Source organism: Anas platyrhynchos, chromosome Z (genome assembly GCF_047663525.1).
Source record: "Anas platyrhynchos isolate ZD024472 breed Pekin duck chromosome Z, IASCAAS_PekinDuck_T2T, whole genome shotgun sequence".
In the NCBI taxonomy this organism is placed as follows: domain Eukaryota; kingdom Metazoa; phylum Chordata; class Aves; order Anseriformes; family Anatidae; genus Anas; species Anas platyrhynchos.
In genome coordinates, this window is record NC_092621.1 from 18,867,529 (window position 1) to 18,878,160 (window position 10,632).

The 10,632-nt window shown below is 46.5% G+C and overlaps 1 protein-coding gene across 2 annotated transcripts in view; it reads right to left on the reverse strand.

Moving 5' to 3' along the window:
* Positions 1–10,214, reverse strand: part of PLPP1 (phospholipid phosphatase 1) — a 59,260-nt gene extending 49,046 nt beyond the window's left edge. For both annotated transcript variants that reach the window (XM_038169950.2, XM_038169951.2), the window contains exon 1: positions 10,022–10,214. In XM_038169950.2, the coding sequence (XP_038025878.1) occupies positions 10,022–10,079 (58 nt within the window). In that variant the 5' untranslated portion in view covers positions 10,080–10,214. The remainder of the gene's footprint in view (positions 1–10,021) is intronic.
* Positions 10,215–10,632: the final 418 nt, after the last annotated feature.

Here is a 10,632-nt window from a genome sequence, read left to right on the forward strand (position 1 = left end):
CCTATAAGGAAGGAAGAAAGGGAAGTACAGGGTGGGAGACCAGAAAGGAAGTTACTGTTAGATTAGTTTTCCACCCACAGAAAATGAATGTCAGGAAGAAAACATGGAAAGGGGAAGGTGGAGTCCTTATCCGGAAAAAAAAAAATCTTGTTTAATGTAGAGAAGTGTTCTTATATGTGTTTTTATTAAGAAGAAATTCCTTCTGTTTTCATCTGTTTAAATGAAGTTCCACCATCTATCCTACATAAAAGAAGAATGATAAGCTGTATTTTCATGGTATGTACTGCTGCATTGTTATTCAGACGCATGGTATCTGCCACACTTGTGATTTTAGAGTGAAGTACCTAAGCTTAGAAGCACATCATGGCACACTTTGGCTTTGCCAGCAAGCTACACAGGATATCACAGAGCCCCCGAAGGGCTGAGGCTGACAGGGGCCTCTGGGTCCATCTGGCCCAACCCCTGCCCAAGCAGGGACACCCAGAGCAGGCTGCCCAGGACCAAATCCTGGTGTTTTTGGAGATCCCCAAGGAGGAGACCCCACAGCCTGTCTGGGCAGCATGTGCCAGGGCTCCCTCACCCGCACAGCACAGGAGGGCTCCTGGTGGTGGGATGGAGCCTCCTGTGTGCAGGGTTGTGCCCACTGCCTCCCATCCTGCCCATCACTGAGCACCTGGGAAGAGCCTGGACCTGCTGGCAGTGCCTTGCCTGACGCAGCCAAGAGAGCCATTAGCTTTCTTAGCAGCAAGGGCACCTTGCTGACTCAGGTATCTTTAGACAAAGAAATGAAAAATATCCTAACATTTATAGCTGAGCTGGCCTCTCTTGCAGCTGACAGTTGCCATAACATGTAAGACCAGCAGAGAATACTGTGTGACAGCAGGTGGCTTCAGAGTCACAAAAACAGTCTTTGCATTCTGCTTATACTCCAAGAACCTTTTCCTAATTCAGGCTGTGGACACAGTTTAGAGCAGTCATGCATATTAAAACTATTTTTTACTTTTGCTCATTATAGACTATGCATTATGTTATCCTACACCATTATATACACCATACTATCTAGTTGGGAATCAGCTGTGGTACTATCAAAACATGGCCAGAAACTTCAGGAGTTTTGAAGAGCAACTCAAGCCAGCCTAGACTGACCTCCCCTCATCCTGCCTCTGGCCATTTACTGTCTTACCCTGTCCTCATAATGGTTGTAATAGCTTCTGACATTAATCTGACTTCAAAAAAAAAAAAAAAAAAGAAAATTAGAAAATTCAGAGAACATAAATATTTTCTGGAGATCTTGCTCATCTGTCTGAGTGCATGACTTAAAGGTAGTAGAAAGTATAGAACAGGAACAAGTAGCCAGGAGTATGGAGGAAAAAAAGACTGGCCGTAGCCTCAGATCAATTTAAATGCCTCATGAAACAGCGTCCCTAGCTATAAGACATTCTCCTCCCCAGTTTTAAGCAGTTCAAAGTAATTAACTACTTTTTGTAAACATCTTTTAATTAACCCAATGACCTCCTTATCTTTGGAGGTGACAACCTTCATTTGAGGCTTAGCACCACGTTGAAAGCTTCCCTGAGCCGTTGATTCCAGTTCCCTGTGGCACACGAGACCCCCACCCAGCCTTCCATCAGAAAGTTCTTCTCATTTAAGCTAACGAGTACGTCCTAGCAGCTGGGGGAAAGGCAGTTAACCTTCAAGTGTCTATGGAAAATGAGAATATTCTAGCTTGATCATTAACCAAAGTCTTCCATCACGCTAATCTGAGCTCAGAAGTGCTAGTTAAGAGAAACTGGACTGGACTAGAGTGAGACTGATGTTTGTATTTCTCCATGTTTATTCTGGAGAAAAGGATCGTTAGATTGTGCAGCTGATGTTCTGACACAAAGTAAACTTTGGCCTTTGAAAAGAAATCCCCAATTTACAGCTAAGCTGGGAGAAGAAGGAAGGTGTCAAACAGGAACTAAAGCTGTACTGGAAAAATCTGTATGAAATATACCGAAAGCCAGCCTCATAACAGACCAGTAATTGGCCACTCATTAAAAAAAATGAGTTTTCATACCATACATACTTATTTAAGAGATGATATTGTGAAATAACTCCGCGTCCATATAGATGGTGTCATTCTGAGCTGAACCTCACCTACTAACCCAGCTGGTAACTTCTACTCAGGGTGAGGGAGAACTGAGATTTTTCCTGCTCTTACATGTGTTTTTGTCGTTATTTTCAGCCAGTACAAACATGTTTGCTTTCCTGCTCATTTTAGAATGCACAATCTGGGGGTAAGGAGGTGTGTGAGAGATTTAAAGAAACAGACAGGTCAATGTCATGCTGCTGTAGTGAATTTTGGAGAATCTGTAAAAAGCAGTAGTACTGAAGAATTTCTTCTATGTGCAGTGAAGAGAAAGAAATAGTCAATGGCTCTTAGGTAGAAGTGACTATGGGTGTAGTGAAAACTCCCCCCCCCAAAAAAAAAAAAAAGGAAGACTACAACTTTAAGAAGTGTTTTGTCTTTTGACACTTTTGAGGGATGGACAAATGGAAGGTCAATGTCATTTTCAGCAGCTGAGATGAGGGAGTACCCTACAACTCACCTCCCAGTCAAAGCTGTCACAAACCTTCCCAGCAGAGTTTCTTAGTTCGCTACCCTGAAGAATGCAGAATGTTTTTAATACCAGCACACTGATTGCTCTGACAGTGCCTGAAGCTGCTGTACTAGGCTTCAGCAAACAAGGGAGACACATTTCACAGACCAGACTACATCTGAATCTCACAAATAAACCTGCAGCTATAGATTACCTGCATTTTGAGTCTTTCTGTTCGCTTGCAGAAAAGCCAGGTGAGCAGCCTGGGCCAGCTAACAATTTTCACCAAATGATCCCCTCCCCATACCTGATGCTTTTGGGTAAGAAAAGTCAAGGCTGGTAGAGACAGAAGGCAAGGGAAGCTTTCCTCTGAGCTGGGACAGCCTAAGCACTGAATAATTTCTAGTCCACTCATTTATTAGCAGAAATCTACACCCAGTTCTACAGTTTTTCTGCATCCAACAGCAGAATTACTACACGGGAACACTAGTTCAGTTACCTGTATGATTGACCTGTTAGAATAAGCCACAACACTTGTTTAAAAAAGAATTGGATGGACAAGTGAGGTGTGCTCCCTCACTTCTACATTTCAATCTTGTTATAACAAGATGACACAATCAGCTTGAATGAGCATTTAGAAGCACTTGCTGGAGCCCAGAACCCCACAGCTGTCTCTCCTGTGAGCATCTTGGGAAGTACAAACACAAGGTAAGTGCAAGGATGTATTACTGTCTCATCTCACCCCTATCCTATTCTTTGCACCACAAAAACCACATGGCTCAAGAGAGCCCACTGCAGGTCAGAAGCTAAGGCCTTTTGCCCTCTGCTCGGCACCTGGTCAGCGGGTGGAGGAGGTCCAAGCCAAACAAGCCCACAGACAACCCCCGGGAATTCAGCAGCAGCTCACCCAGCAGGGCAGAGGCCACTTGCTCTTACTCCTGACATCCGACAGAGATTTAAGACCAATGTACTAACCACTAAGAGATCAGGGGCAGAGGGGAGAAAGGATGGAAAGGGATGTAAGTGTGGGTAGCTCCTCTCATTGCAATGCTCGAAGCAAGCTGGCTGCAGCCCGAGCAAGAGAGAGCAGGTTCTCCCACTGAAACCCTCCCTGTTTAGAAGTTAAATATTTATCACCGCCTGTACTGCATGCCCTGTAAAAGGCTTTGACCATGTTGTGTAAAGAATTTAGAAGCCCATATGTGCACACCAAGTACACACAGCCTAGGAGAGCTTTCCTGCAAACATTCCACCTAAAACTGCACTTACAAACACGGAACACGATACAGTGAAGGAAACCAAGCCATTAACTCTGGCAACACGGGTAAGCAATTTAAATAAATAAATGAACCAAAGTTGGTGTCAATTATAAGGCCAGTGTTCTTTCATGAAGTTATAAAGACTGAAATGGCAAGATAATTATTTTTCCATTCACTCCCACAAGACTTTCAGATCCTTCACTTAGAGTTACACACCCTGATCTGAAGTAACAGTCAGCCCCCCAAAAATAGGGATTTATTAGTTCGAAGGGCATCTGCCCTTTTCCCACTGAGGCCTAAGAGCACAGCAGTACTCAAACATGCTTTAAGAAAGCCAAGTCCTACAATGGCAGTGCTGCAGAGGCACTCAGAACACCCATTAAGTTGTACACCTTGTTGCCTACCAGGACATCTCACACACAGCTGCATGCCACAGTGCTTACAAGGAGTATTTCTGGTATTGGGGCATTGTTTTTTCACTGCACACTGAAGTTTGTAGTGTGTAGCCACTCTGAGAACATAACCTCTGTATTAAGCTAGATCTAAATAGAATTTAGAAGAGAAATTATGCCCAATATACTTTACAGCTATCACAGCCATTGTTCTGTACTGATTTGGGGGAATGTGAAGTTCTCAAGAATTTGTAAACGCTGCTCGATGTGAAAGTATGATGAATAATGTTGGTGTAGAAAGTCTTCCTGTGCTCATGTAATAGAGCAGGGGTAGCTTGCCAGTTCTGTCAAGAATCGCCACTATTTGATCTGTGGTCTTAGCACCTACATATTGATGATCAGATTTCATTTTCCAGGGCTGATCAGTGGAGTCCTAGGGCTAACAAAGAGATCGGAAGCAAGTGTGCAAGCAGAATTAACAATTGTACTTCCATTCCTCAAGAATCTCATTAGCCTCAGGGCCAGCCACCACGTTGGGCACGAATATTTTAGCTGGACACCAGCCCTGCAGTGAAGACTCACCTAATGAAACAAAACTGAAGACTTTGATTTCACTGACTCAGGGAAGTGTTACAAACACACATGGGAGAAGCTGACGTGAGAAGTCGCTTGTGGCTGTTCTATGGGAGCAGTTCCTGACTGAAGGTATTCTCTCACCCTCTAGCTGCTGAAATAGCCCTTTCAGCCTGTGGTAAGATGAACCCATTACCCTTTGGACACCTGAAAATAAGGCAGATGCAGTTAGGAACACATACTCTTCATCATCCTAAGTACGAAGATTGCAGGGAATGCTGCACATACAGTTAAGCTTTAGTGACTCAGTCATCCAAGACTCAGCTGTGGCCTTACTACAGCAGCAATCAGCAACAAAAGAACCAGATTACAAAGGGATAATGTACTAACTTGAGGAAGAAATTCCATCTTATTTGAACAGAAAGGCAGATGGTGACTGAAGTGCTGAAATTTGGTATATAATCCCTTCTACACTTAGGGCAAAGCTCTTGTTCAGTACAGGTACTGCTTCCTCCTTCCCTAGGAAAGGGGTCATGTAGCAAAAAGCTATGCCCTTTCTTCTATACCAGGGATGGCAAGGTAACATCTCACAGCTATTGTACAAGACCTGTTCTAAGTAATTAGGCCCTAGGAAAGAGAAGCTTCCGCTGGGGGGATATGGGATAAGGAGAAAGCCCTCCAAAGAGCAGACACAGCAGCAATGAAGCCCATACCAGTGAATCCCTGACAAAAATCACAGCCACATTTTTTCTGGCTAGCACCAGAGCAGCTACAAGATGAGGCAGGACCTCTTCAGCTATGAGGGATGAGCTAAATGATGTCATTTAGCTGTAGAAATTTCATTTTCTAGAGAAAATGCATCTTCCCTCCCCATCTCTTAAACAGAAGGCACCAGCACGCTGCAAGAGCCCTTATTATGTCTATTTATGATTTAAAAAACAGGACTGAAGCGTTTGGTAAGGAGGCTCGCTGCTGAGAAGCATCTTCCCCTGCTCTGCCAAGAACAAGGAGTGTAGTGCTGAGTTCACGATCTGGTTCATGGGAAGATACTGGAAGGTGGACCAGGATTTACACAGAGCTGTAAAAAGGCAAGTACAAGAACTTTTTGTGAGCAGGGGTTAGCCAGAGGACAAGATATACTTAAGAGCAACACCGGGCAAAGCAAGAACCTTACTGCTGGCTTTGAGGCATTCATTAGCTAGTCAGGCTCTAACCTGGGGCTCCAGGGAGGGGACAAGGGAACAGTGTCACAACTGCAATATTCACTCCCATGTCTTCAAGAAAGCAGTGTCAGAGGGAAGACCTTCTGGGTTTGAGGTGACAGATGTTTTTGGGGAACCTAGAGCCAACCTAGTGAGTACCACCTTGCGGTCCCTGGTGGACAGTGTCATCTGTAGGCAAGTGGCTTTGACATGAACCTGCTACAGCTTAACCATGAACTCAGGCACAAGAGAGAAGAGATTAAGAGCATCCACACAATGTGGAAAATAAGGATGGTGACACAAGTACCCGTGAGTCAGAAGTAAGAGGGGAGGAGGTCTTACTTGAATGAGGGCAATCAGGAAGTGCTAACCCATATAGAGCAGGCCTTCCCTCACTGCATGGCAATCCCTCACCATCGTACAGGCTTCTGCCTTCACCGACAGACCAAACTCTGCCAGATGGGAATAACAGCACCTAAAACAGAAATGTTGTATGGGGTGCACAAAGCAGCCTGGCCATCGCACTCCCCCACTACACAAACTGTAGGACACGTGGATTTGCTTGTACAGGTGTCTGCTATTTAGCACACTGCCCTGTACCACAACACATTCCTGTAGACTCAGCTATCTTGTTAAAAACACCCAATCTTATGTAAGCAATTAGTACTTCGTTTTAGTTCTCACGTTGTTCTCTTTGGAAGACTACAGCTTCCCCTTCCCTTACTGAAGGGAATGTCATGAAACTATCTTTGTGAGAAGAAAAGAAGTCCCTATATATACACCAAACGAATTTAAAACTGCTGTAAAGCATAGCTACGTAAGTAACCCCGTACTATTTTCCAACTTATTGCAGAAGGCTAAGGTGTTTTTTTTTTCACAAAAAATATTAATTTTAGGATGTACATATTCTATTATGCCAAGCAATCACACTGACAAGCACACTCCTTACAAACAATACCTGTACCACCACTGACAAGGCAGAGAAGATCCTAAGTTCTTGTTTTACCTCAACCTTGCATTCAAATTAGACATGAACTGCAACAAGCATAGACCAGAACCAAGTTGCCTAGGGCCTTACTTCACAGAAAACGTTTTCCTTCTCTAGTCACCTCTAAAGTACTTAATTTAGAAAAGAAGTTTTTTTTTTTAAAAAAAAAAAAAAAAAAAACATGGTGTTTTTTTTTTCTAAATACACCCTGACCTAGTCTTAATGAGAATTTGGACTAGAGGTAGGTGTATTTAGCTCTTGCATTCATTCTAGGATGTAACCAGGTGTTTCCCGGCTTTGTTCTTTTACTTGCCTTTCTGAAGGAGCCTGATCTGCAGCCAAACAATAGACCTGCAGGAACAGCAGGGTGCACATGTATAGTGCCTAACGAGGACATCAGACAAAGCCTATCAAGTTATTCTCACAAGCTGTTGTTTTCCTGCATGAAACATTAAAACAATATCAATAATAAGAAATAATCCAAGTCTTGGTATCGATATAAAACCATTTTACTTTTGTTTAAATGCAGTGACAGTCCCAGACATCTGAGCCATGCTGTAAGAGCTGTCTCTCCATCAGTAAAGTAAGGAGGGACCAGTAATAACATAAGGATGCAGAGGAAAGAAACCCTGCAGCCCAGGGCATTCACACTTTCCACCGAAGGGAGAAGATGTTAGCTGATGCCCACTGGGCCACACAGATGGGAGCTTTTGTCCGTGGTGCTGCAGACCTGGGCGCAGCCATGCAGCACCCACCCACCAGCACTGCAGCACGCAGGCACAGCCTCGCTGCTCTGCTCCTACTGACAGGGGCTGCAGAAGTCTGCAGCTTGTGTGTGTTTGTTTTTCCTAACGTTATCTAGTGTTCTGGTGCTTACTAGGAAGGAATTATCATTCTGATAAGAGAAAGAGCATGTTTCTTTTCTTAGGGCACTGAAGACTGCTTTCCCAGAATTATCTCTCCCTCACCAGTTAGAAAGGTGGACAGGGAGGGAGTTTCTTTAAAGGCCAGGTAAGAGTAACTCTAGATCAGTTTAACTGCCTGAAACCTGAGTCTAATAGATTGACACTACATTAACCAGGAGACACTGGTACAACCTACTCTTTTGTGATCTTAACTTAGCAATTCTGTCTCTTTCCTCTGTACCATCTTCAGCATTTGCCAGACCTTTCAATAAACACATTTAAAATCACACACACAATCTCACAAGAAAGCTCTTTCTCTCCTCCTCCCCTTTCAGAAAACTCAGAGAGGTTGGCAGAGTTGAACCTGCAGAAAGAACAGTACGAGGAACAAGCAAAAGTCAAACAGACATGCAGTCAGTCATCCACTTTCATAGCAGGGAAATTACAAGTCAGGTCGCCAAAACTTGAAGCATCACCAGGTGGTGATACTAAGTAGCCTTAATTTTTTTTTCTGTCCAACTCTGCTGAGACAATAAAATTTATTGTTTGGGGCTTTTTTTTTGCCACCTTCACATACTACAGAGGTGGCAGGATCAGGAGAGAGAAGAGAAGAAAAAAAGGAAGCCAAACTGCTCTGCATCAGAACTGCATAACTGCATAACATCAGTAACTGCATAACTGCATAACATCAGTAACTGCATAAGAGTTACCTCAGGGATCACAAGCATCATATGTGGTAGCCCTTTTTGTGGCAGAAAGGGTGATCACACCAAGACTGGGACTTTGGACCCTAACCAAAGCTGGTCTACAGAGCCTTAAACTTTCAGTATGACACAGTTAAAGAAGTTTTATCTGAGAAGTTTCATGGTCTCTCCAGCAGAGATATTAGATATCAGGTTAGCTGCAAGACACTTTATCTGAGCAGTTACCTAGGTCACTTGAACAGATATCAAAGTGCACGTGCAGGGGGGAGGCAGAGTTAAGAAAAAAATGCAAATCAACAGGAATTAGTTTTCTTGATAGAAGAAAAACAGAACAGATTCCCCCTCCAGAGGCACAGGCTTAAATTCTGTGTTCTTCTAAGGTCCTGTCTCAATCCTGTGGGAGCCAGGGAGAAGATGAAAAGATGAGAATTTGCTCCTGTTTCTAATATCTATCCCATTCCTATATTTCTGTATTTTGTCTCAAGTACAGAGTTTGTAACTCGATGTGTTGCAGGTGTCAGGATGCTTTATACAATGCACTGGCTGCAATTCCTCCCCTGACAGTAAGAAGCAAGCAAGGCAAGGAGAAAAAAAAAAAGTCTGTCAACCACGGCTTTTGTTACTGACTGCCGTTTAGTTGCAGGTACACAGCATCGCTATTTAAGCACCCAGAAGCTATCAGCAGCCTACCTAAGCAAGCTAGAGCACTGCTCGGATGTTGATGCTGGCAGTAGGGATGCCTCTGACCAAGACAGATGTCACGTTCGGTGTGTGCTGTTCATACAGCTCTGGCCCGTGACAAGACCATGCCCGGGTTTATCACTAAAGCTCTGCACTTGTTTGAGCAAGAAGAAAGCTGCCAAAAAAACAAGACCACGTAACACCCCCTGGGTCCCCAAGCAGATAGTGAAGGTGCTTCCCTGGCTCACAGCACCTCGAGGAGCTTTGGCTTCCCCAACCCTCATCTGACCAGCACCTACCCCGTGTCCCCTGCACCCTGCGACAGCTCACACTACGGGCTGTACTTTTTTAGGAGGGACTGATGGAAAATAAAGAGATGACAAGAACCGAGAGCCGCGGTCCCGGAGCTGCCTGAGGGGAGCACCGCCGCGTGTGGGGCACAGCCCGCAGCCTGGCAGCCACCCCGCGGGGCTGGGACGGGCTGTGAGGGGCCCCGGGGAGCAGCTGCAGCCCAGGGGCAGGGCCCAGGGCGGCACTGAAGTGAGGAGGAGGAGTGAGGAGGAGGAGGAGGAGGAGGAAGAGCGAGGAGGAGAAGCGGCCGCAGGCAGAGGCGAGAGGCAGGCAGGGGGAGCCCCGCGCCGGGGGCTGTGCATGCGGGGAGGCGAGGGGCAGGGGGGGCTCCTCTCCCCCGCTCCCTCGCGGCCAAGCCCGGGTCCCCCATGGCCGCAGACCTACCCAGCACCACGCAGACCACGTCCAGCGCCACGAAGGGCAGCCGCGTCCTGTCAAACATGCTGGCGGCGCCCCGCGGCAGCCCCGGCACCGGCTCCTCCTCAGGCGGTGACAGCCCGGGCCCGAGGGGCGGGAGCGCCTCAGACGCGCCCGAGCAAATGGCGCCCGCCCCCCCCCGCCGGCAGCCGCCTCCCGCACTGCGCTACTGACACGGCCGCGCCGGCTTTAAGGGAGGGAGGGAGGCGGGCAGGGGGACGGACAGACAGACACAGACAGACGGGGAGGGAAAGAGGGAGGGAAGGAGGGAGGGAAGGAAGGAGAAGCCCGGCCCCCGCCCGCCGCCGGGGCGCCACACGACGCATGGCGCCGCCTGCCTCAGCCGGCATGGGCAGCGCCGCCACGGGACGGGGACGAGGACGGGGACGGGATCCCGGGAGGGAGAAGGGAAGGGAAGAAAAGGGAAGAGGAAGGGGGAGGTCGCCGCTGCCTGGGAGTGGGGAGCTGGGTCTCCAGCCCCGAGCCGGGCTTCCCGTTAAAAGGTGTTTTCTGACAGGAGATGCTGTGGGCGGCATGGAAAAATAAAAGCTTGAATACACACGTTGTTATTTTAGAAT